This window comes from Grus americana, chromosome Z, assembly GCF_028858705.1.
Source record: "Grus americana isolate bGruAme1 chromosome Z, bGruAme1.mat, whole genome shotgun sequence".
NCBI lineage: Eukaryota > Metazoa > Chordata > Aves > Gruiformes > Gruidae > Grus > Grus americana.
Window position 1 is genome coordinate 83988907 of NC_072891.1, and position 26542 is coordinate 84015448.

Below are 26542 nucleotides of genomic sequence, written 5' to 3' on the forward strand. Positions count from 1 at the left end.
GCCATAAAATTCAAAATTTAACAAGGTAAACTAGTTTTGAAAAGAAGATTGTACTTGTGCTAATATGCAAAGAGATTGACTTGAAGACTGCACCTTGTCACTGGAACTCCTGGGAGGAAAACAAATGCACCGTATTAACTGAACAACCATATATACCCGAAGTCCAGTTAACAGTGGTCTGGAAGGAAGCGTATCTTCATGTTTAAAGGAACAGCTGCATTTCACCTTCTCCACGTATTCTTGGATTTATACAGACACATTTCTTTCTGCTGGTTTTCATGACAGCAGCTGCTTTTGCTGTTCATGGACTAGTTTCCACAAAACTTCTACAGTTTATCAGTTAATAAGTCTTTTATCAGAAACTAGTCAGCAAGTACACTAGGCATTATTTCAAGCTCCAGTTGTGTGCTAACAGAAACTATGAGACCATTTTTGTTTCAAGTACAGTAAACAGCTGTCATTGTAGCTACTCTATTATGTGGAAATAATAATCTAGGTCACCACAAACTGAAACTGAACCCCCAATACATACTTTCATCACATCCATGTTTTCTGTTTGCAAATTCCATTGAAAACCTGATTTTCATTTGTGTTAAAATGTGGTTTTGTTTTTTTTTTTAAGAAGTACCCACTCATGGTCTTATACAAGCTTTGCAGCATCAGTCTATGATATGTAAACGTTTCTAATGCAGTCTGTTGCTCAGAAGCATAAAAAACACTACTAGCAACTTCTAAAGATCTTACACTCCATTTAGAATGAAAAAGTGCTTCTCTTAAAAAATACCTAGAAATTACAACTGGATGCATAGGATTATAACTTTTTATTATGATTATCTATGATAAAAACTGTTGTTTAACATCACAAAAGTCTTGACAGATTACAGGGCAAAATTTCCCTTCTGATTTTTTGTCAGTTCCCCAGTCTACTGAAAACTGCATTAACATACATTTAGATTTTACAGATAAATGTACACAGTTGTAAATGCCCAAGATGTTGCAATATTTAAACTTACAATGCATGTTTTAAATATTTAATCCAAGTAGTGTTAAAGGGACACTGTCAAACTTTCATGACTAAAACTTGGTAACTTAACAAAAATAGTCAGAGACAGTTCTTTATACTTAAGACATATCATTTACCTAGTAGTGAATTTCTTGTAATACAAAAATAATTTTGAGACCCTCAAGAACTACTTTCAACTGGATTATAGCAGCAGTTTAGTAACACACCCCATTTTGGGCTGTGTTCACATAAAGCTCACTTCTGAGCTCGGAAATTATTCCCTAGATTTTGGTCAAGGAAAAAAACCTGGGCAACTGCAGTTACCTACATATACTTCATGGACTTAGGCATGGCTTAACAGGGCATTTTAAACAGTGATCTGGACATTTAAGGATCTTGCAGCTGATCCTGCGCACAGACCTAAATGACAGAGGATATCTTTCCTTTTGAATTGGCGTGGCTGTGAGCCTTCTCTTAGGAGCTCAAGTTTTACAACAGTAAAATCTGGCTAGAGGGCTTCTAATATTGGATCAAATAAACAAACCCATAGTGGTATTACACAGAATGCTAATTCAGCTTGATCTCCTAATGAACATTTGCAAAATTTTAGCAACTGGCAAACATATTGGCAGGCATTACGACAGAAGAGGTCTCTCTGCATTATTGCATGGGGCTATCACCAGCGCTCCTACAGCCTTCAAAAAGCACAGAGCAAGACTAGTACTGGGTTTATGCTACAGATTGCTAATTTGAAGGAGTTCTATCAATTACTGATGGGTAACTGGTGACACCATTGCTTTATCTGGATAACTGGTGTAAGCTGTATTTCTTCAGCCATTCTGACTTTCCCACTTGCCACCTCAGATCTGTGATTGCCCATTGTGAACCCCTGGCTATCAAGAACAGTGTCTGGACTGCTGCGTAAACAGCAGCACGTGTCAGCAGGCTACAAAGGAAAACCACACTGTGGAGTTTATTACGGGCCTCTTCATTGAGTGGCTTTTTTGCTTCCCAGGCTAACCTTTTGTATTTCTTCCTCTGGCCAAACGAAGCCGAGACAAAAAGCTCCTAGCTTCATTTATAAGAGAAGTCTATCCACTGATTAACCACTCCTCGTGTAGTACAGACATATTTGGATTTCTCCAAAAAAGAGGCTATGATCTGAGTGATAACAGGTCTTTCAAGTGCTGCACTGCTATGCCTGTCCTGCCCACTTAGAATTTTGCTTCAGCTTGGAGACAGGCACTGCTAACAAGAAGTAGGCATGTCACAACCTATCAGTACAAATCCTGGTGAAGAATGTATTCAAATAGTAAAGGCATGATTACAGTGATCTGTGAAAGGAGAAAAGTATTCTGTAAGATATTATCTTTCATAATTGATAGACAAAGATGCTTTTTATTTCGTAACTGTTGTTTTCACCAGAATTTACACCTATTGAGAAGACGATCAACTTCCACTCCCCCGTGCCCAAGACAGAGCCCAAACTATGGGCTCCCTTTCCGTTGGGTATGATGAGAGGGGGGAAAGAAAGCTTCCCCATAAAGTGAAAGCCAAAGAAATAAGGTTAAACTCCACTAAAATTTGGGAAAAACATTTGCACTTTTTTTAGGAAAGTAGATATGTCTATGTACAAAAATAACATCAGACAGTGTCCTTTTAAAAAAGTTAAATATATAGACTTAGATATAATTACACAAACTTTAACCATTTCAACAGTGTTTAAACATCACACATTCAATTTTCATAAGCAAGTTACAATGTCATTTAGCATTTTTCAATGTATTCAACTTTTTTGGGAACAGAGTCAAATGCAATGCACTTTTCAGAAAAGCCATATGCACCAAACACCTCATAAGCAAACAGTAAACAGTTCAAGTTACGGCCACTGTGTGGTAACAAGTGTACTGGCTGTTTAATCCAGCACCTGCAGTAGGGTAAGGTCATGTTAAAGCCTCCATCCTTCCCCCACCACAGAGCATTAACAACCAAATTACAATCCAGTCACATAAAAATACTCTTAAACACAAATAAAACCTTTAAGCTTGTCACAGTCTGGTTCTCTCATATTTACAGAACAATATACTCTGTAAAATTATTTTTTTTTATGAACTCATCGGAAAAAAAACCAAACACATCAGGCAAGGGCTCAATCCACTTTGTACAGACTAGTCTAACACATTAATTCATTAGTTCACAAATTCTCTAATTCCTAACTCACAAGCCTTTCAGCAAAACAGTTCCTTGGCTGATGGTGAGAGTGCTCATTCCTGCTCCTTTCATGGTGTGGGCATCCCCTGCACCACACCAGGAAGCATGAAAGGCCTCAGCAGTCCGTCTGCTGTGGATCTGCATCAAAAGCTTTTTGAGTGAGTTTGGTCTATAGTTTTTCCATACATTAGTGGATTCTAAAGGAACTACCAGACAGCTGCTTTGCAACGACGCAGGCGATGATGGGTGCAGCAGACACTGAGTGCAGGTGACAACGGCGGCAGAATGGCCCTTCTCTCTTTTGCCCGAGTCCTGTTGTTGCTTTGACCCAAGGGCGCTGCTCCCAGCACACAGCAGGTCTTAGCGCGAGCTCTGTTAGGCCAAAACCTGAGCAGGACTTGAGTGAATAGTCACAAACCGAGTGCTACATCAAAAAGTTTTCAGGCATGAATGTAAAACATTATTTTGGCATATATTACATCATAGAATGGTTTGGGTTGGAAGGGACCTCACAGCCCATCTAGTTCCAACCCCCTGCCATGGGCAGGGACACCCTCCACTAGACCACGTTGCCCAAAGCCCCATCCAACCTGGCCTTGAACACTGCCAGGGAGCCAGGGGCAGCCACAGCTTCTCTGGGCAGCCTGTGCCAGGGCCTCACCACCCTCACAGGGAAGGATTTCTTCCTAACATCTAAATCTACCCTCCTTCAGCATATATGTATCCGTCAGAATCATAACAAAAATAAAACAATATATTTCAATCACAGTACATGTGCAATAAAAAGAAAAACAGTAGCTTTGGCAAACGCTACTAGATTACATCCTTTTTATAAAAATAGGAATAAAGTAGGCAAAAATAGGGAGAATTTTTTGCAGCTCATCTGAATCAATTTGCCAGCTCTTTACTAATGTATACTGCTTTTGCTTGTACCAACACTTTCACAAGCCGTTTGGTTTTTCAACAGGGAATAGATCACGCAAAATGCACTGTCATTAAGAAGTGACTCTCGAATTTGCAACACGAAGTACTACGCTTGCAATGGATTTCATGGCACAAGTAGAAACCTTGTGACAAACTCCAGCTTGTGAAATGTAGTTGGAAGCTAACCGATACAGCCTTTCTGCCCCAAATATGTTAAAGTGCCCAGGTAGTACCTTCTCCACGAGACCTCTGTCCACTAACTCCATCAGGCGCTGGCAGCTTGCAACGTAGTCACTTATTCTGCTGTAGGGAAGCCAGTCAATCATGGATCCATCATACACCACATCTCCACTGAACAATATCTTCCGGTCTTTGTCGTGTAAGCAAATGCTGCCTCTTGAATGACCAGGCATGTGCATGACAGTCAGCTGTCGGTCTCCGAGGCTGATCACATCCCCTGCAAACAAATGTGTTACAGGAAAACGTATGCATTTATCCTGTATATTAAACACCACAAAAAGAGTATGACCTACCCATACGCTAAGAGTTTGTGCATACTATACATATCCACAACGAGAGAAGAAAATAAAAGAGGAAACAAACAGAACATGTCTAAGCTGGGTCTCCTCTGAAAGTTTACAAAGTAAGTATTTCACAATTTATTATAATTTTACCCTCACGTAATTTGCCTAGAATTGCACTGCTGTTACTTTTGAAAGGCAAAATGACAGAACATAAATTGCTGGAGGAGAACCACGACTGGCCTCCACACACTTTCTTTATCTCATTCAATCAGATATCTAAAAATAGGAGTTTCTTAACATTAGGTCATTTTTTTGCCAGCTTAAATGTGAATGCCTTTTCATTGTACTAAGCACTGAATGGGTACTTTCAGCAGAAAGTTGGTCTAGGGATGGAGAACAGGCCAAGTAAGTCTGCTGTTGATTTGAAATTGTAATGCCAGCTTAATTATAAATATGTAAATCCCATTAATTTACAGGTGGTAAATATGTAAACTTTAGGGCCATGCAAGGAAAGATGATCAACATATAAGCAACCTTCTCTGAAGCAGCTGCTTAACAACTCTGTGAAACAATTCTAAAAGAAATAACACCCAATACCATCCTAAAAGGATTCTTAAAACTGTAATATGCATTTCAAGTTCCAGGGAGAACAAGAAAAAGGCACCAACGCTCTACTGTATTAGAAATCTGAAAGTTGCAGATCTGTATCACACCAGAGACAGGCATGCCATGGATTTACTCAAGACTTAGCAAGCCTAAAGGTACTTAACTGTTGAAAGACAGACCTTTCATGACAGGACCTGATGCACTTTGGTTCTCAACTGGGAAGGATTACTGAAAACACTAGAACAAAGTTTGGAAGTCACGGAATGGCTAACATCTGACCATGCTGTGTCAAACAAACTGTGCGTCTTAGAAGATACAAGTGACTAGGAAAACAGTACACGTTAAGGCACAATACACATAAATGCAATTTTAGCTAGAATAGGCAAAATGAAGTGTGCCTGAAAGATCTCCTAAGACTGAGGTAATGCTAAAACTAAACAAACGAAGCAGGCAATGTCCAAGTAACAGCTGCGGCTTTGGATTGTTACAGAATATTGGCCCTGCCACATTCTGTATTTTCAGCACTATTGGATATCCTGACCCCATGGCAGTGACACATGCACTGAGATGCCACTGCCACACAGCATGTCTGAATCAACATCACCTTAGGAACCTTGATGTTACATTGACAGCGAGTGTGTTTGTCCTTTTACAAGATTTTTTTTTTAGTAATTCCTCCCTTTCAAAGAAAAAACAAACTTCTGTTGATTGACTATAGTTACGTGTCACATCAGATCATCCCTGAAGCTTTCAGTAAGTTCAGTTCTGCTTTTCCAAGCACCTCTGTGGGGTGGCCTAATACAGCCAAGAAGAGCCCAAGTCCCCTGCAAATGCTGTCACCTGTAGGTCAGACAGCTACCCTTTAACTTCTGCTTCACCACATTGTAGTTAAGTTGTCTGCTGCCAAAATAGCCTAGTCATTGTTACCTAGGACAGACTAAACAGGATTTTATCTGTAACAAGCCACTTCTGTAAGTGTTACATTTATGTAAATTCTGTAAACAAAATCAGTGTTATTTGCAGTATGTATTTCGATAAATTGTGTTGTTCTTTACATTGCTATGCCTTGCGAGTTTATGAATAATAAGGGTCACCAAATGCCAGAACTGACTGACACGGCGACATACTGTTAGAAGCCTGAGGCTAAACCTGGGGTGCTCAGTCAGTCACTCAAATTGCTGAGTGATTCTCTTTCTAAGGAAAAAAATCCTGCATCAACAGGCAAACAGATTAGGCAAGCATTTTTTTCCCATCTTTTTTTTTCATCTCAATTCCTGTCAATATTTTCACAACTGGTAGAAACAAGAACTTAACCCACTACAGATCTCTTTTTGTCCCGTGTCAAGGACGGCAGATGGCTTGTAGGTTCTGCAAAGCAGGTCGCAGAGGCTGAACCTAAGTGAAAAAATATTGAACTGTTCTAAGAGGAGCTCCACAAAGCTGTACGAGAACAGAGGCAAGAAAGACGTTACTCCACGACCCAGGAGTCAAAATAAATAAAACTTTTTTTTTTTTTAATTACTTCGGCTCAGGCATTAACGCAAATACTAATTCAAACGGGGACGCCAACCCCGTGCTCCCGGCCGCCCTTACCCTCCTGCAGCAGGCGGGTGGGCCGGACGGGCGGGACGCGGAAGTGCCGTGCTCGCCAGCCGGGCCGCGGCGGCCGCGCCACCTCCCGGTCCGACAGCCAGGTGACGGCCTCGTAGTTATCGCCGCGGAGAAGGGCCGCCGCCTCGGCGCTGTGCACCGCCACCTCCTCGAAGTGCTGCAGCCCGCCCGAGTGGTCGAAGTGGACGTGGGTGGCGACGGCCAGCAGCGGCCGCGGTCCGGCTCCCTCCGGCGGCTCCAGCAGCCCGGAGGCGCGCAGGTAGTCGGGCAGGCTGCGCAGCCCCAGCCCCGTGTCGATCACCACGTCCCGCTGTGAGCCCCGCACCAGCCAGATGTTGGCCCGGTTGCCCGACTCGTAGAAGCGCTCTTGGATCCAGAAGATGCCGCCGCCCAGGGGCTTGTGGGCGAACCACTCCAACGCCGACATCGCCCGGCCGCCAAGCCTCGACGACGAGCCCCCCCCTCAGCGCCGTGGCGGCGGGCGGGGCGGCCTGGGGCCCGGCCCACTGCGGCAGCCGCGGGCGGAGCGCGGCGGCGGGCGGGTGAGCGAGCGGGGGAGCCCTGAGGGGCGGCTGAGGGAGCCTTGAGGCGGCCGGGAGGGAGCTCTGAGGGGCGGGTGGGGCAGCCCTGAGACGGCCGGAGGGCTCAGCAGCTACGTGAGGGGACGGGGGAGTTGGAGCCCTTTCCCCAGTCGTGACAGGGCCGGGCGCTGCCCGGGGGAGGCGGCCGAGACCCGTCTGCGGAGGGCGAGGCAAAGCCCGGGTCGTGCGGGGAGCGGGACCCTCCGGCGGCTGGGGGCGGGGGCGGCGGGGCGGCGGACGGAAAGCGCGGGGAGAGGGAGCGGGAAAGGGAAGGGAGGAGCCCAGAGGTGTATTCTCACATGGCAGGGGCTTATGGCCGTCGTGACAAATGTTTTCACCCTTTTACGGTCAGGGGCATCAGGTGGAGAAAAACCCACAAAATCTCAGTATTTAAATTTCAGACCTTTCTCCTTTATCTGCTCTTGCCTTCCACTGATTGCACCTGTCTCTGAAAATCAAGGATCCGAACACAATCGATGTTTTTGTTCTGATGAAAACGCATGATAAGGAGAGCTCATCCAAGTCTCTTCAGGCCTGCCGCCATCACGCCAGCTGCCTCGCTGCCGGCGGGGACCCCGTCTCCACTGGCCTTCCTCTCCGAAAGGCCTCTGCAGCCTTCCCCAACTGACTGCCCGAGCAACAGTGTACGTAGTTTTGAAGGAATTTTAAAAGTTTAAATCTGAAATCTGCCATCTCATTTGTACAGTGAAAGACACACAAACTTGTCTATAAACACAAAAATGTGCCCAGGTGGTCCGTTAGGCATCCCTCGAGGCGGCCAAAACACTAGTTGTCATGGTAATTTTGTCATGCTTGGTGACTTAGTTGTACAACTCAGCTTTTCCTTCAGGATCTCTCTGATCATATCATCTGCCATTGTCACTTTATGGTGTCAGTAGACATAAACCTTCTAAGCCAATATGCTTGAAAAAATCAACGAGTTTCAGTAAAACTGTGGAGTTTTGAAGCTTGTTACTTCTCATCAGACTAATGTGCTATTTCAAGAGAATCTTACCGAGAGTTAATTTTAAAGCAGCATTTTAAAAATAGACCTTTATATTCATTATATTTAATGCAAACAATGAGCCTCTCCTTGATAGCGGGACATCTCCTGTAGCTTTTCTTTCTGTTTTTCTTCTGTTGTTCATTCCCTTTTTTCCACACCCGAATAATATAATAGCTCGTGTTTGGGGCTTTGCTGTATCTTTTATGTTTCTCCATTCTACCAGGCTCACATCTTGCTTTTCATCCTGTTTTCAAATGTTTGCTATTTCTTTTTTCTTATTTTTTGTTTTTATTTCCAGTTAATTAAATGCTCAGGCTTAGCTTTTGCTTTGTTGTCTTTCTTAAAATGATTTATTTAGGACTCTCTGCTTATTTTTAGACAGTTTTCTGTGCTGCTGAGTGATGTGGAAATACATAATGTGATTTTGTTTTATCCTGTTGAAAGTACTAAGAAGGAAAATACTTGAATCAACCTGTTTCTCACTGGCATTTGATAAAAAGGCCATTGCTTCCATTTGGGGGAATCTTAAAAGGTCTTAATCTTAAGTATGCATTTCTTTGCTCCTAGTCATAATTCTCTCCTGGCTTCCTCATTATTGTAGACAAGTGTATGAGAAGCTGTAGGTATTGTGCTGTTTCTTATTTCCTGTTTGAACTGGTTCTCTCACCCTCACCATGATGGTGGGAATAGATGTGATGATACAGGTACAGCAATACATCTGTAGCAGACGCGTTCTTACCAAGCAGGATGCAATACGGTAACCTTGCAATTAATGGTGACCACCACATGGGATTTCTGGGCTGGAGCCTTGAATTGATCTTTGCACGGTCTTGGGGGGTGAGCAGTAGGACATCGCTTCAACCAGGCTTCTCTTTGGGTCCCATTTCTTGACATATTCCCTTCAAAAATGTTTCTCACATTTTGCTTTATTTGCCAACCCATGGGTCATACAATCCTGAGATGAAGATTGGTGTAACAGTGAAGGTGGTGAGATGTGACTGTAAATGTAGTTTTGCAGGGTATTTTATATCCTTGGTGAAATATTTTAGTTAGAGACAACCTCCTTTTATCAGCAGTTAGCTTGCAGACACGCTGGACTCCTGTGAACCTCCTTTTACCTTGAGCCTCCTTGCTTTTCACTCTTTATCAGTACCCAAAACTAGTTACAAAGATAGAGGAAATAAAAAAGCATCTGAAGGATGAAGAAGCCATGAGTGACAAACACAACTGTTTTTTGCAGAAAAGTTCAGAAACTGCAAAATGTATTCACAGAAAGTTCAGGGTCCTTGAACTTTTTTTTTTTTTCCCCCTTATCCTGTTTCTGGTGGTTCTACTCTGATTGAACTTAAGTCAGTGCATTTAAGGTTTAGCAGAAGAAAGTTTAAAATTCCTAGGTTAGGAGGTGATTTCAGGCATGCAGAGGTGGCTAGCAGAAAGGAGGGAAAAGAGTTGCTTTTAGGGATGTACCAAATTTATAGTATGTGAAAGAACCTAAGATGGGCATTAAAAATCGTTTGCTATTTGAAATCTTTGAGAGTGGTTTTAAAATTACGGTAATCTTTGCTAGATGTTAATTTTAAAGTTAATATATCCATGCATTTGATACATGTAACAAAACCAAAACTTTAAAAGCCTGTAATATTTTCAGTAACTCCACATGGCTGGGTCAGGCAGAGGAAGAGGACGTGCTGCGTTTACCTTCAACATTGAGGCTATTGGCTTTACTAAAGGTGCAGCTCTGCCTGATGTTGCGTGTACCCCTCCACCACCATTTCCTGTAAGTACAGCATCTTAGAGCACGCTTTCTGCGTTCAGGTAAAGCGTATTCAATGTTGTGTTTAGATAATGTAATGAAATATATGATCAACCCTAAGCACTTCAGGACAGTTTCAAAGTATTTTATGTAAATAATTGCTTTTCTTATCATTACTTCCTGTCCCTTTGCTAACTGTTGTATCCCGTGTCTAACTAGATTGCTTGCAAGATGTTCGTTCATTAAAGCCCTCGTCATGATTTGGTTTTCCAGGCATTACAGTAACAGAAATGCTGGGTATCTGAATTTGTTTGAAATGAAGTTACACTTGTCTTTGAAGCTGTGAATGGGTTTGCTGATTTTAGAAATTTACTGTTGATGCAAACAAAAAACATTTTGCAAGATTGTTTTGTACCTCAGTAGCCGGAATTTGAAAATAATTTGAAAATCACTGAAAGACATTTGGGATGTATCTGAAAATTAAAGGGGAAGAAAGAACATTTTCTAACTTGAGTTTTGCTATGCAGGGAAGCTTGGATAATTTTGAAGCAGAAAAGTAGTCTTACAATGTAGTTTTATAAGAACTTCCCAGTTATGTCGGGATTTGGTCAAGGTGCATGAAATTTTTCTCAACCTTGCGTGTTACGATATGTCATTTGGAAGTTTGGCATATAATTGGCACTACACTGAGATTTCTCTGAGTAGTTATTTCACCCAAAGTTTTGACTTACTGACCCAGATTATGTCCTTTTAGTCCACCTCTACAATGAAGTTGCGTGATTTCATGGATACTAAGCCATCTGCAACTGTTCCTAATGTGAACGTTGCAGTCTGCTTAACAGTGCAAGGAAACTGAATTCTGTGTGAACTACAGCTTCTGCAGTTACAGTCAGCAGTGGATCAGCTGCATAAGAGAATTACTAGCCCCAGTGTATCTGATGTATACCATGGAGAAGCTAAAAATGCTTTCTTCCTTCTGTAAACAAAGTTTCAGAACTCAGTTAAACTTTAGGTCCCTTCCAACCCAAACCATTCTATGATTCTATGATTTTTCAGGGGAAAGCTAGTGCCATTCAAAAAAATCAAAGTTAACCTGGTGTCATAAGTAGGGTCGATAAAATTTTCAAGAGTTAGATTTAATGACTGGGCAGTAACCAGAAGTGTATCACAGCTGTTGACTGACTTACACGGAAATTGTTTTAAGCAGTAAATTGTTCCTATTACATATTTCTAATAGACACTTTTTGAATTCTTACAAATTTCCTGTAAATGCAATTAGAAACCCAATTAAGGAGCATCAGCTTACCATCAGCAACATTAGTGATTTAAAATGTTGGCCAGCTAGCAAATACAGCTGGAAGCAGTGAATTTCTTTTGTGATCCAGCTCTGGGACTTGTGATAGCACTTTGTGCTTTGGAGCAACCTACTACTCAGGTATTGATTGTGTACCACCTGTCGTGTGAGAGAAACAACATCCATTCTGTAATTCTGTCTCTGGGTCTAGTGTTCTGTATATTTTTAAAACTGTTTTGGCTTATTTATCTTTCCCAATTTCAAGATTCATAGTTAAAAAAAACTACAAACCAAACTCAAAATCCAAACCTTAACAATTCATTTAAATTCAGCTGAGAGATACTGGATCATGTGAGGGCCTGTGTGCTGCCTGGTTGTAAGACAGCACAACCTGTTTCCATGACAATAGTCATGGAAAAGGTGTCCATGTTATTCGGAGTAATGACAATATAGTTAAAAGACTGTTTTAGAAGAGGGTAAGGCCAGTGCTACTCCGACTGAAGAGAGAAGCAATGGTTTCTACGTAATTTAGGCTGGTGAGAAAAAATGCTTTTGGCAATTAAGAGTTTAGCATGACTATGAATGACTGTTTCACAGTTTTAATACTTTTTTTTCCTTGATATCTCGATACATTTTTGCAGAAGGATACATTGAAGTTATAAAAGGTGTAAATTTAGTTGTAAATATAGTTACGTGTGTCAGAATGCAATAAAGTATACTTGCAAAGTAGCGTAATGCATAGTTTCACTCTTTTGTGATTAGCTGTGTTTATTGTAGTTTTTGTTAGTGTTCCTGTATTTTTGGTGGATATTAAGAATAATAAACATAATTTGTACAGAGTACAGACAATAAGCCAGTGCCTCTGAAAACAGGAGAAGATGAAGATTACATGTTGGCCTTAAAACAAGATCTTAGAGGAACTATGAAAAAAATGCCATATTTTTTGGCAGTAGAAGAAGATCGTGAAGGTTTGTTCGTGTGTTTTTTATTTTTGTTTATATCTTCAGTAGTTATTATTCTATGAAGGACGATGTAATGAGATGCATGTGTTGAAGATGTATTTTATACTGATAATGAGAAATTAGAATTGGCAGCTTAAGATAATAGGAAATTTTTCTGCTTTTGCAATCATTGAAGTTGTAGGTCATGCCTACAAGTGTTGTAACTGGAAAGCAACTACCGCATGAAAAAGAGTGGTATCAAACATCTGTTCCATTTGGTATACAGTAAGAAACATTTAGACCAACTATACGCAGTCTTTTCAATTATATGCTAACCAATACAAGTGAAATAGGCATTTGTACATGTTAAAATACCCTGAAAATTTTGCATTGGAGTAAAGAAATCTGCTACTAGTGTTGAAATTGAGCTTCCATTTTAATTGTGTAAAGAGATACTTAAAATAATCAATGCTATATTTAATAGCTGGGCATTCTAAAAGATACTGTTTTTTTCCCCCTAAGTCCATTCAGGAAGGATCGGTAAGTATTACTGACAAGTCACCTGAAATATGAAGATTGAGATGAGGACAAGTGATTTACTGTGGTTTGCATCAGAAGCAGAGGTGGATTAGAAGCCAAAGCTTGATCTTATTCTACTTGACCTAAGAATGACTTTTACTTATATGTAATTAAAAATTAACCACTTTGTTATTGTTCGATAATAGTAAATGCTCTGCGATACTTTAAATCCAGTCATACATCACTATACTGTTAAATCCAAGCTTCCTGGTCAGAAAACTGAGCTAGTGGGAAGGAAGGGAAGGGGAGCAGGGTAGGAAGACTTTAATGTCTGTTTACCTTGCTGTGGGGGTATTGTAAATCTAGCAGCCACAGGAGGTTATTATTGTGAGGAGTGCTTGTTTCTGTTTGTGATTTTTGCCTAGTTCTATCATCCTCCTGAGTGCTTGTTCTGAATGGTATAAATGGCAAGTACTGTTACAAGAAAACAGGAAATACAACACATTATGTATCAGACCGTAGGCCCAGTCAGTGCGAAAGGCAGTCACTAAAAAGCTTTATAAAAATGTTTAAGAAATCCAAAGTGGCCAAACACTGGATAATCTTTTCCTTGCTATCTTGTGCTGATTTTGAATTATGAGAGCTGACTTGAACTCTAAAACGTGAGGTTTAATTTCCACCCCAAAACCATCAGAATATTTTCTGACTGAATATTCATGATGTCAATGGGATACAAGTACATAGTCCAGTGCCCTCTGAATTTTTGGTAACTTTTGTTCATGGTGTAGTGGTGAATTCTAGAGATTTGTGAGACTGCGTGCAATTAATTATTTTTTTTAATTAGCGTTTGAATGTAACACTGATTAACACACCTTACTGATTGTCCACTTGTTCTTGTACTAAAGCACTGTTTAAAATGGAGCAGCACTCTGCAGTACAAGCAGTGAACACGCTGCCAACCAGACGTTGTGGCTCACAAAAGGCAGAATATTTCCTCTGACCTGCAGCTGGAGCCCAGCAGTCACCGGGACGCAGCAGGCAGCTGTAGTGCAGCACAAGCACGGCCCAGGGTGGACCCTGATGGTGCGGCCAGGTAAAACCTTGGTTATGAGGCAAGGAGAACAGATCTGATCTTCATTTCCAGATCCCTTTGGAAGGGCAGAAGAATTCCAAATTAGTCTTTTATCGCATCTCCTCTTTCATCTTCTGAGTAAACAAATTTCTATCTCTTTGGATTCTCATCTCATCAGAGGCTTGCTGCGCCCTTGATCTTTGTCAGGCTTGAAGTTTGCTATTTCCGTTTGAGGCACAGAAAAGGAAACTGCTATGCCTGAGAGCCCTTCAGGGTTATTTCCAAGGAACCAGCCACTTTATGAGAATGTATTGTCTCTCTTTTCCAACTTTGCCTCATGTGATCATTCTCACTGTTCACCTCAAAATAGTCTTTGTTTCTGCAGCCTTCTTTCTGAGATCTCTTTCTGCTACTGAGTGTGCTTCTTAGTAGAACTGCCAGCTTTGAAAGCTGTACTTCACCAAAAAAATGGCAGTTGCAGGGAAATCAGGTAGACAGCCACTTGATAGATTCAAATAATGTTTCAAATGTTCTCCTCATCTCCCCAAGGGTAAGTTGGTAACTTGAGGTAACTTTTTGCTGAACTTTTAGTTGTACACAAATGCCTCATCTGAGGGATGGGGTATAATCACATCAGCGGTGGTCTGCAGCTTCAAAAGCCTGCTTTCATCTCAGTGACAATATGCAGTTGTCTCTGGGACTGCATTATGTTGCAGAAGTGGCCTAGCTTCAAGAAAATTGCTTTCTTCCCCCAGGGTAGATTATTTTTAACTGATCTTTTCTCTTATCTGGTTTACAGCCCTTTGCTGTTCTGTATTTCATCAGAACATCTGGTAGGACTAAAAGTGAGGCAGGAGAGGGACTGTGGGCAGGAACTTCTTAAATTGGCTTTGCTAAAAGTGGAAATGGATTGTATTTAACCCTCGGCACAACATCTGTGAGCCAAATGGTCCTTTGAAGTGTAAGAATGGAAACATTTTAATTAATTAGGACATAGCTATCTTTCTTTCATTATTCAGGTAGTAAATTAAAGCCACATCTAATACTACCTGGCAATTTTGATGGGTTAATGTGCCATATAGAATAGATTTTCATCATTCGTTTCAACACTCATTTGAGTGAGTAGCTGGCAGATTCTATAGTAAGTTCTCTATTTTCCTCACTTCATAATCTATGAATCATTCATATTTTTCCTGTAGGTATATCTGCTATGACTGAGTGACTGTCACCTTGGCAGCGGTTTAGAATTAATTCATTAGCTGAGAGTGGTGAAAGTCAGTCAGATGTATTTTTTTACTGATGGCATCAGCAATTAATTCTTCACTGAAGAGTGTCGAGCTGAAATCAAAACTACTAGTTTCTTTCCTTCTCTGTTCTGACAGTTTCCTACAGCATCTGTGAAGGCCATCTACATTAAATGTCCCATGAGACACTGTCATTTTAGATGCGACCTCTTTGTTGCACAGTTCTAAGTAGGTCTTCTGCTTGCCATCATGTAAAATTGAGCTTCATTTCTGATGTCTTCCTTCTCCCCTCCTTTTCTCTGGTGAGTATGTTAGAAGTCTTTGACTGCAAAGGTCACAGGCTGCCTTTGTTACCATTTTCTGTACAATACCCACAAAAATTATCCCTGTTTGAGTAGTGAATTATTAGTGCAATCAGAATCAGTAATTTTGCATTAAGTGGATTTTGCAGTTGGGCATGGTAATTTGATATGAAAAAATGGGACTGATTTAAAAATACTTCCGTTTTGATATTGCTTTTGTCATTAGGGATTGTACAAAAGGTTTTTTGCAGTATAAATGGATGTACTTACAGTGTATAACTACTGTATTATTTACAGTGCATTTCTCCTGTAGTTCTTGTGCCTGGAAAGAGGTTAAATGAACTAAAATGTGTTGCTGCTGTCTAGGGGACATCTCTGTTGCACTGCAAAGCTTTGCCATTGCAGAAGTACTTAAAGTCTTGGGAGTTGATCATGATCAGTCTGAGACATGGCCTTCTGACACCTGGGAATTCTGGATACTCTTTATGATTAGCACAGTGGTGATAAATGTCACAGTCGGTTTGTAGCAAAGGTCTGCTTGTGAGACTGCTGAACAGTAGAAGTGTTCATTTGATGTTTCAACCTAGTTTCCCTGACTATATCTGCGTTTTATGTTTTCATGCTTTCCAAGGATAGAAGTATAAATTATAATAATTTTGGAGGGTTTTTTTGGGAGAGTGTTTTGATTGATACCCCAAAAATGCAAAACAATATTCAAGATTTTTGCCTTTTTTTTTTTTTGAGGGATATAAAATTCAGGTCTTGCAAGTACTTAGCAAATGATTAGTTTTGGGAATTGTCATGAGAACTATTCAAAGTAGTGACATTAAACTGTTTTCTAAGTGTTTGACAACAGCACAAGAAAGTGTTCAATGTGGGATTAAAAAACACACTGTGTGTTTAGTTACAGGAAAATATGAAGGACAGTGTCTGGATTGCCTTTTTATTTAATTGAATTCAATAAATCTTTGTATCCTTCTCTATAGTAATTGAGAGGTACAGTAAAAAGTACCAGGACAGTGAAAAGGAGCATGCAGCATGGACCCCAGGTAACATCTGAGATTATCAAAGGCTAATTCTTTATTAACTTGTGAAATGTTCTTCTCCTTTAAATGTTTGGTTCATTATTTTTCAAGCAATGAAAAAGTATGCAAATCCTTACCAATTCATGTATTCTTTGTTGAGGGTTATGACCTTTGCATGTCTTCAGATCAAGGCAAAGTATTGTTTTGTCAAAAAAAAACCCCACCCAAAACCCAAAAAACCCTGATTTTATTTATTTACTTTCATCAGTTGAAACAATTGCTTTGTAGCGAAAATGCAAGCTTTAGTTCTTACTCTGGCTTTCATTCTCCCCTTACTCACCATGCAGATACCAGTTTTGAACTGGGAGCAAACATCGATGTTACTAAAAGTACAACGGCCTGATTTTGTGAACAGTCACAGGTAGCTGGGTTTTGCAACAAACTGCCATATCTGTGTAGCTCACTACTGCAAACTTAATTTTAGAATATAAATTGAAGGCCATGTGGGCCACTGGAAGGGCTGACTTTTGTCTTTTTGGGGCAGATAACAGTTGTCATTTAGTGAGTGAAATGCCATTCCTCTCTGCCATTCCTCTCTGTAGTTCCTCAATTTAAAGTACAGCTAGAATTCCAGAAAACTGTTGTGTGCTAAAACTTTTAGGCACACACATATAACTAGGATCAAGCACAACAGCGGCCCCTACCTTTCCTTGGTGGGTGGCAGGGGGAGGATTACTGCTGTAAATCACCATTCATGTATATTAAAGCTGTTTTCTGTACAGATTGGAGAAGACTCCCAAGAGAGGTGAAGCCAAAGAAAAAGACCAAAAAAGGTATATTATATATTTTTAAGAAGCATTTTCGTACATACTAGTTGAATGATAGAAGACATACTGGAGCTGGTTAGGGGGAAAAAATGGTAGAAATATTAATTAGTCTAAATAATCAGGGCTTTTGGCAGATTTTTTCTTATGAATTCACTAGTCTGCCTGTCTTTTTGCTTTGCTTCTGTAGTATGCTTTAAGTCACTGGAACAGATTTGTCTTCCTTTCCTGCCTTTCATATTGATATACCATATTAACATATGAGATGTGTAACAGTGAAAGATTAAAAAAAACCACAAAACTTTTTGTTTTGAAAGTTTGTATCTTTAGTTAACACTCATCATTCTATTCACTGAATAGCTGGCTGTTTGGATTTCCTTTATATTTTAGGTTTCTCAATTATCTTGTTCATGATTTGGTTGACTTTTGCATTTTTTTAAGCCTTTTATATGTGATTTAATGTAGGTTATTTTCTATTTTCCCTGGTTTTACTTTTTTTGTTTATTTTCAGCTTTCTTCTGCAGAATTGTGAACCAGATCCTTCAACAGCAGTTGGAGCTGGTATTGGTTATTCTTACAGGAAAAAAACCTTTATTACACAGCATCATATGTGTATTTGTTTTTCAAAGTGTTTTCTAGTATGCATGACTGTTATTTTAAGTTCTCTGTAGAAGTCTGTTGCGCTGTTGATGTGAAATAACACTTGGCCTCCTGTATCTAGCTGTCTGTTACATACAATTGTTTACTTTCTTGTTCACTTTGTCCAAGTCCTTCATGTGTCATTTTTCAGTTCAAGGATAAAACAGAAAAAAGGGAATGTGCAGTAGTCATGGAGTCTGGCTCAGCTGGAAGCTTTGTTCCTTTTAAGAGTGTCATTGAGAACCATGGTACTACAGGTAGACTGCAAGATTCAACTGAAAATTAAACACTTATTTGCAAAATTTCTAAAGATGAAACCAGTACACACCTACCTTTTTTTTTTTTTTTTCTTTAAAAGAAGGAACTGCATTGGCTTTTATAAGCCTATATGCAATAATTAGCTCTGTAAAATCCAATGAATTCATAAATGCTGATTTATTATTCCTTGTTACAATAATGTGATTATCATAAATAGAGAACCACTGCTTACTGTGGGGGATTTTTCCTCTTTCTTTTGTACCAGTTTCTCTATTTGCTCTTAAAAGTACATTTTCTTAATTGTTGTAATGGCAAAGATCAGCTGACCATCAGAATTTGATTGGAATTGAAAAAAAATAGGTTTCTCTAAAGGCAAAAATCATGGTTTATTTTTTAGGGGGAATCCTGAAGATATAGAGGCCAATACAAAAGTCATGTGATTCCAGAGGTTTGTAAATAGCTGATCAGGGACACATTAGCCCTTCTGGTACATATCCTTGTTGTATTTTGAGGACAGCTATCTTAGGTGACACTTTATAACTGAGTGGAACAAAGGTTAGGGAGTCAAGTGAATCTGCACTAAAAATCAAAGAGACTTTGTACTATTCTACTGTTGTAGATCACAGGAGTGGTTTTGGGATCAATACACAGTTACATGTACAGGGACGACTTCATTTTTACACACCTCTCCCTACCCCTTTCTCGTTTCCCCAAATGTTTTAACCCAAGATGTGACCGCCTGCCTTCTTAGTGACAAAACTTTGGGTAGAATTCTACATGTCTCCCACACTTACCTGGGCTGTGGACCACAGTATCCTAGATACCAACAGGGCCTGACACAAAAAACAAACAGAACAAAAAAACTCAAAAAACCCCCACCAAATGGTTGGCAGGTTTCAGTTCTTGTAGGCCAGCTATATGCATGTGTATATAGCAATCAGATGTATGCATTTAAGTCCAAGTACTGCTAGAACAGATATTTGGAAAGATTAGATTGTATTCCATTGCATCTCTAAGCTACATGGATGTAAGGAGCTGTTTTGCTTGAAGTTCTAGTAACAATGTGTCAGTGTCTCTGTAATTTTATGGTAAATTCCAAAGACACCCAGCATTTAAGCAAAAGATCTTGCATGTCTGTTTTCATTTCCAGGCTGTTTGTTCTATAGACATCTCTAAAAGCCCGCAGTGGTTTCTGCAGAAATGATAATTTCGAATCGCACTTTCCACTTGTTTTCTTTAAAAGCCTACTTCATTCTGGATGTGTTTGCTTTGACACTGTTCATATGTTATTACAGAGCAGCTTGACTCCCCTCAGCTCTGTCCAGTGCTTTTGTCACGTAATCCCTTCCTAGGCAAAACACTGAAATGAACTGAATGTTATTTATGACAAATGCTTTTGACAAAATACAGCTGTCTTCTTAGCAGCTCTTAGTGTTCTGCTTCCTTAAGTATTAGCCAGATAAAATACATAACCGCATTGGGTTAGTATCTGCTTCAGAAAGGATATCCCCTTCATCAATGCATGCTGTTTTTCTTTCTGATACCGCTTAGTGCAGCCTAAGTGCGTAAAAAGGTGCAAGTTACGTAAGCTAGCTTGTCTGAAGCTCCCTTGTCCATCGGAAGCTCTGTAGCTACACCACTGCGGCATTTTATGCAGGCAGTTTTACCCTGCTGAGAAGAGCTCATCTGTGTTAGGTACAGCCCTGTGCTCTAAGTTTTATGTGATCGTGCTGGATATAGCACAAGAGCTGAAAGACAGTTGCCCTGTGGAAACGGGTCATCTCACAGAGCTCTCTGAATGCTGTAACTTCTCTCACTCCAGAGCTCTTTGTTTCTCCTCATCTGCTGGTCAAACTGCACTCCTGGAATTGGGGCAACCTTAGTTTAGGGTGCTGTGATTCAGGTAGCTCTTACCTAGGTATACGGAATGCTATTTTTGACCTTCGCTCCACCATATGTTTAAGTAGCATGATGAGGTTGGATTGTAGGGAGTCACTTGATAAAGATGGTGTTCATGAAGTGAGGGATTAGTTGAAGATACACACTGTGGACTCATTAGATGAGAGCAAACTGTGGCCCAAGGGCCATCTCGCTGCAGTAACCATGCCTACTGTGTTGGAGCTAACAAACTCTGCTATCTGCCTTTTTTTGTCTATCTGAAGCTGTCATTAATGTGTTGCATAAATGAATAACATTAATGAGTTTTTATCTTTCCAAGATGATGAAAAATAACAATTTAGATTTTGTTCTAGTTTCTTTAACATACCGTGAGTATGTAAGCAAAAAGTATTTTGTAAAGCTGAACATCATACTTTGGCCAAACCTTTGGTCAACTATCTTTGAAAAGTGAATTTCAGACAGGCCCTATAGGCATGACTTACATAAATTGGGCATGTACACCTCCATGAGTGATGTGCTCAAAGTCTAAAGTAATTTTAATACAGATGGTATGGGATTTCCATGACATGCCATTACTCAAGATGTAAGCTCTTAAGAGCAAGTGAAACGTGAATTTGTGTTCTTCCATATTAAAAAAATAATAGTGATGTGTTTTATTTCAGCAGGTGCAAAACCAAAAAAGACAAAAAGCTCTGAGCCTAAAAGTAATCTGGATGTGTTGAAAAAAATTGAGGTAAGACGTGCATACTCTTTCTAAATTGTACACTAGAAATTGCTGAAGGAAAACGAAACCTTTAGTATGTTTTTTGGTACAAATGGAATAACTAGAGCAGCCTTTTTCTGGCCTTGTCTCGTTACTGTGACAGACAACTGTTCTGCGGAGTGGTGGCACAAGGGAGAGTATAAGGATGAGCCTGGCTGTGCAGAAAATATTTCCTTTGCTCCTGTTTGAACACAACAACCAGTTGTTCTTCACTAGGTAGCGATGTAGCCTAATAGTGAACAGCAGAGCTAGTATTAGAGCTTACTGAAGGAGGAATTGGTGCCAGAGCTTTTAAATCTATTGCTGTTTTGCCAGTCTACTGATGTTGGAAATTAAACAGTAAGTTGAGAGGGAAGATACATGTAGAAAGAGAAACCTGGCAAGAAAGTGACTTCAGTTTGGAGATGACTACCCATGATGTGGGAATGGGAAGCTTAAAGGTGAAACGGTCTTGTATTTTTTCTCTTGGTGATCCATCAGTTGTTTGGTGCAGATACATTATTATTGGTATTGCTTTATCAAGTATGACATGGCCCTGGACTGTCAGTTAACAGTGGGTGGTAACACAAGACATACTTTTTTAGACTTCAGTGGCTAACACTTGATCAACTAAGTCCTTATGAAGTTCTCGCAGTTCACATCATGGTGTTTTAAATGTTGATGAAAACACGTTTGCACAGCATTGTTTTGCTAGTTGTCTTGCTGTTAACTGCAGCATAACATTTTGGTAGCATGGAGGATGTGCTGTTGCTGTAACATGGGATTACCTTGTAAAGGAGATTGCCTTGTGACAGGAGTTGGAAAAAAAGGATGATGAAGAAGAAAAATCTGAAGATGAGAAAGACCAAACAAAAGACAAAGAAGGTGAAGATGATGAAGAAGCAGAAGAACCAGAGGAATACGATGAAGAAGAGCATGAAGAGGTATAAATGTTAGTTTTCCTGTTTACACGAAGTCAGATACAACTCACTGACTAGTGTGTTGGCCATCAGCCAAAGAAACGTCCCTAGCTTCTCTGATGCTGAGAGGGGGTTGTAGTAAAAGGCATTATTATATCAGTTTTCCTGGTTGCACTCTATTGTGTGTTTTGGATTTGTTACTCCCAAAGAGCTCTGAGAAAAGGTCTTGCAAACAGGAATGTGTCTTGCCACAACCAATACATACAATTATTCGTTTTCATCACTAAAAGTTATGCCTCTTCTTTCACAGATTTCAGAATTTCATTAGAGTATTTTCTTTTTCTTTCGCAAGAAATAAGGAAAGAAAAAACTCCTGTTACTGCTTCAAAACATGGGCACTCAAGTACAGTTTAAAGCATGTTTATTTCATAAATTGTCTCCTCCACAGAGATTTTTTTTCCCCTTTTGTTTAGGAAAATGACTACATTTCTTCGTATTTTGAAGATGGAGATGACTTTGGTGCTGGCAGTGATGACAATATGGATGAAGCAACATATTAGCTATTGTTGCTAGGTGGTATACTGCTCAAGCCTCATACTACTTGAAGTCTAATTCTGGAGGCAGGCTGAGTACCAACAGAACTAAAGCTTTAGCTTGGTTGGTTTTAAGTACACTCTCAAAAAAATTGTTGGAAAATTCTTTTTAATTGTAGTATGCTGTAAAACAGGATATAGGATTCTTTGTTTTGTTCTTTTGCCAAATGTTTTGCAGACATGCACCTTTTTAAGGTTCTGTGGAATCCCTACTGATGGAGTAAGCTATATGCTATTGTATTGCCTCTGCACAGAAAAAGAATGTATGCATTTCAATTGAAATTGTGCCTAAGCATTTGCACTAGTCTGTTTGTTCTATGCTTTAGCAGTCAAACCTTGAAAATAATAATTAAGTTCTTGATGACTGCAGCAAAAAAGAGATACGGCCTTTATGGACATAAGCTGCTCATATTTGGCAGCTGACTTCTCTGAAGGAATTTATGTAACTTCTGAATTCAGGTGACTGAAAATAATTGACCACTAAGCACTTTAATATAAACTGACTTGAAAGGACCTTAGTAATACAGACAAACATAGACATAATGAGAGTACTTTGAAGAGCTGTTATTCTAGTTAAAAGAACTTATTTTTAGTATTTGGTAAGAAAGGACTGTAATATTTAATAATGTTATATTTATGAATCAGTATAAGTAATAATTAAGGGTAATTTAATTTAGAAAGAATATATGGCAGAATTTAAGATTCAGAAATTATGGAATCCTAGTTTTCACCAGTGGCACAGATTAGTGACAGGAATTTCAGTCCTCTGCCTGTTTCTCCACCTATTAAGGTGACATTAACTTTCCTACCTCACAGAGCTGTTAAGTGAGACAGCAGATGATAGCTATCCATGTAATTGTTAATATGTTTATTTACTTTCATACAGAACAAACAAGACAGAAACTTAACAGACAGCAACTCAATACAAAGCAAACCCCAAAAATGTAGGAGAATGTGGTGAAGTGTTTTGACACATAAGATTTTAATTAGGAAAAGAGGACAAGAATGCTGAGAATAGCAAAACCAGTGTGTTTGGAAACATTAGCTTTATTTAAGAACCAACAGCTGAAGTGTAGAAAATTTATTCCTGAGATCAGAAACTTGAGGAAATGACACAGCATTCTCTGTGTCCTGTTGTCCTTTGATGATACAAAATATTATTGGTCAGTGTTAATCAGTGTTATTATATTACTGTTTATCAGGGGTTTGGGTTTCTTTTTGCCACTTTTTAAAAAAAAAATCTGTTCCTGGTAACTAGTGGTGTTATCAGGTCTGATGAACAGTTTTAGAACAAACCCAATTATTTTATCAGCAGAAGAAATTACGGAAGTTTTTCTTGCTAGTTTGGCATTTTGTCAAGCAGAACTTTACCTCAGTGCTGACTGGAAAACAGTACTGCATTATTCTATGAACTTCTGTATGCAATAAGAATTTGTTCCTTAACGTGTAGCTTTCAAGTGTTCTGATAAAATTCCTATCAGATGTAAAGGAAACGAAATTAAAATGCTATGCAAGTCACACCTCAGAGGTACACCAGTTTTATTTTGAAGTGTTGATACCTATACAAATAACATTTAATAAACATTCTGCTGCATTGCATAGGAAATGTATTCTGTCTGATCATTTTCTTTTAACATCACACATGCCAGCAGTTTCTTGAACAGTGGTGCCTGTTTCTTGGATGTGGTATACAAGAGGAAGACAGAAGATGTTGTGAACGAGGTAAGTGTGTTGAAAATTAAATTTGCTTCCCTCAAGTATACCTACTAGCTGCTCCTCCCTATGCAAGGTAAACAGGGAGACTCTTACATGTGGAAACGCAAATAAACGGCTTTTGCCAAACTAGAACTAGAGAATCAACACTGGAAAAGCATTACTGCCTGAGTTACAATCTGGTCACAAGCTGTGGCTGGCCTGAACAGGTACAGTACCTTATTCTGTAGCAGCCACAAATTCTTGGGGACCTATGACTTTATTCATTCATCATACTGCTAATGGGAGAGACAACTGCTTCTCTGCTGTACTGTTGAGAAATATTACTCTGGCAGAAATCAGGTCTTTTTGAGACCTTTAAAAGGTGAACTGTCGTCACATCTGTCCTCCAAAGGGAACCCCAGAGTCAGGACGGACCCTCTAGGACTAGTTTAACAATGGCAAGGGAGGGCAACACTTGTGAACACGTTGAGTTCTGCAATGATACAGCTCTGTGCCAAGGCACTTCTGAAATGAAATGAGATCGTGGTGTTCCAGAGGCATAACACTTGCAGCTGTTTTTATAAGCTGATTTTCCAATTGCTTATAATTTATTGCAAGACCATAATGCTGATAAAACTTAGGCCGTTTTTTGGGTCTCAGCAAACTTTGGGTTTGGACAGGTGTATATTTAAAACCTATCTTAACAGCATAGCAGAACATTGCTACTTCATACAAGAAGGCACTGCTTTCAGTGTGTAGGGAGATCGCTATCGAAGAACTTCACTGATCCCTACCTTTTTCATGCCTATTTCTTAATCCTCATTTCACAAGACTAAGAAGTTCTCAGAATTTTATGCAGAAAATTTCCAAGTTCTATAAGGCATGCACAGGATAAACTATTATGGCTGCAGTTATGGTATGCTACATGTGAATGCTATATGCAGCTGCTGCCAACAAAATATTTGTTGGCCAAGGATACATAAAAACTAGCCAAAATAAATGCAAGTAGCGGACTCCTGTGGTAAAAGATGCAAAGTATATAGAGCTAAGAATACATTACATGCACCACTTTCACTGCAGTCTAAATAAAATCTTTATTTTATGTGTATTATTTATGTTCTAAAAGCAGAGGAGCAGAAGTATTTAAAATAAGACTTGTGTCCTCATTCAGGATTATTTTACAAAGTTATATTTTCAGCCTTAATAAAATAGTTATACAAAGACTATTTGTGACAACATACTCCAAAATATAGCAGATTTAAAGCATTTACATTTTATGTCATCCAACAGTGCAATATGCACTTAAATTTAAAACCAACTTCCTGATCAACAATGTGTTGTAATTAATCTGAAACACGATTTACCACTCAGTTGTTTGTGGTTGTTTTTTGTTTGTTTGTTTTTTTGAAACAAGTCAGTTTCTAAAAGACTAACTTTACAGATTTTAACTTAAATCAGATTTAAGTTCCATACAGAGTAGTTACGCTGTTTATTCAGGGTGGACATGTCATGAGACCTCCTTTATCTTCTGATAAAGTTAACTCACTATATTAAAAATACACTATATGAAATATGCTACATAATAAAATAGTAAAAAACATGCTAAGCTCTTGGTTTGAGTATAATAGTCCAATGAAACGGCTATCCCTTTGTGTTTTTTGTAAAGGCTGCTTACCCTAAGGTAAATACTCAAGCCCACTGGGTTTGAATTGGTGACCGTAAGCCACAGGCCTTCCAACACTGTAAAAGCCCAAAGCCTGAGATACCCCTGAGAACTATTCAGCTGTACCACCACAGGACAAAAAGCTGTAGTTAACCACCAATCTCTTTACTTGCACATCAACAGGACGGAGACCTTCCTGACTGAGTCAAACCACAACTGAAATTAGTTCAGTTCTGTACCGATGGCAATTTAATACCCATCAGTTCAGGTACGTGCAGTTAATTAGACTTATGTTGCATGATCACAATAGCTAATTTCATGTTCTTTGACAATTGTATAAGTAATGCCAGGATAAAGTACTAAAAATGGTGAGGTTTCAGGAACAGAATGAAGCAGGAAAAAAGCAAACCAGCAAATAAGCTTGCAGCAAAAACCTGACACATTACATACCAAGTTTCAGTCCTACATAGAAAACACTTGTCTTAAGATGCAAAGTTCTGTTGTCTGGTCTAGAGGAAGTCACCTCTTAAAGTTTTAGCCATAGAATCTGTATCATTTTAGCCACTGTAAATTATTTTGCAATGCCATTTTTCATACAGCCTTAGTGAGAACTGGTACTTTAGTATTCATGCTTGTGTTATTGTCATATTCTTTTAATGGGAAGAACTACTATTTAAGAAGATCTTTGAAAGC

The 26542-nt window shown here is 39.4% G+C and overlaps 2 protein-coding genes across 3 annotated transcripts; one reads left to right on the plus strand and one right to left on the minus strand.

The window, feature by feature from the left end:
* Positions 1 to 803: 803 nt before the first annotated feature.
* Positions 804 to 7402, minus strand: MBLAC2 (metallo-beta-lactamase domain containing 2). Its single transcript, XM_054808779.1, has 2 exons — positions 6862 to 7402; positions 804 to 4595 (listed from the first exon to the last, which is right to left on the minus strand). Exons 1-2 carry the CDS (start codon positions 7304 to 7306, stop codon positions 4210 to 4212), a joined length of 831 nt encoding a protein of 276 aa, XP_054664754.1. The 5' UTR covers positions 7307 to 7402; the 3' UTR covers positions 804 to 4209.
* Positions 7287 to 25613, plus strand: POLR3G (RNA polymerase III subunit G). Of its 2 annotated transcripts, none has more exons than XM_054808780.1 (9): positions 7287 to 7421; positions 7921 to 8104; positions 10115 to 10243; positions 12352 to 12481; positions 16578 to 16640; positions 17399 to 17449; positions 20899 to 20969; positions 21794 to 21922; positions 22372 to 25613. In XM_054808780.1, the coding sequence occupies exons 3-9, from the start codon at positions 10124 to 10126 to the stop codon at positions 22456 to 22458; spliced, it is 651 nt and encodes a 216-aa protein (XP_054664755.1). In that variant the 5' UTR covers positions 7287 to 7421; positions 7921 to 8104; positions 10115 to 10123; the 3' UTR covers positions 22459 to 25613. The 2 variants fall into 2 exon arrangements, with proteins under 2 accessions (XP_054664755.1, XP_054664756.1); XM_054808781.1 differs by lacking the exon at positions 7287 to 7421 and adding an exon at positions 17950 to 18001 and having other exon boundaries at positions 7833 to 8104; positions 17399 to 17448.
* Positions 25614 to 26542: the final 929 nt, after the last annotated feature.

Bases quoted from the DNA above. Each gene is read 5' to 3' on its own strand.
- MBLAC2 (XM_054808779.1), bottom strand. From the start codon at position 7,306: ATGTCGGCGTTGGAGTGGTTCGCCCACAAGCCCCTGGGCGGCGGCATC. The intron at 4,596-6,861 runs GTAAGGGCGGCC...ATTTGTTTGCAG, and splicing joins CACCCGCCTGCTGCAGGAGG to GGGATGTGATCAGCCTCGGA.
- POLR3G (XM_054808781.1), top strand. From the start codon at position 10,124: ATGGCTGGGTCAGGCAGAGGAAGAGGACGTGCTGCGTTTACCTTCAAC. The intron at 16,641-17,398 runs GTAACATCTGAG...TTTTCTGTACAG, and splicing joins GCATGCAGCATGGACCCCAG to ATTGGAGAAGACTCCCAAGA. The intron at 21,923-22,371 runs GTATAAATGTTA...CCTTTTGTTTAG, and splicing joins ATGAAGAAGAGCATGAAGAG to GAAAATGACTACATTTCTTC.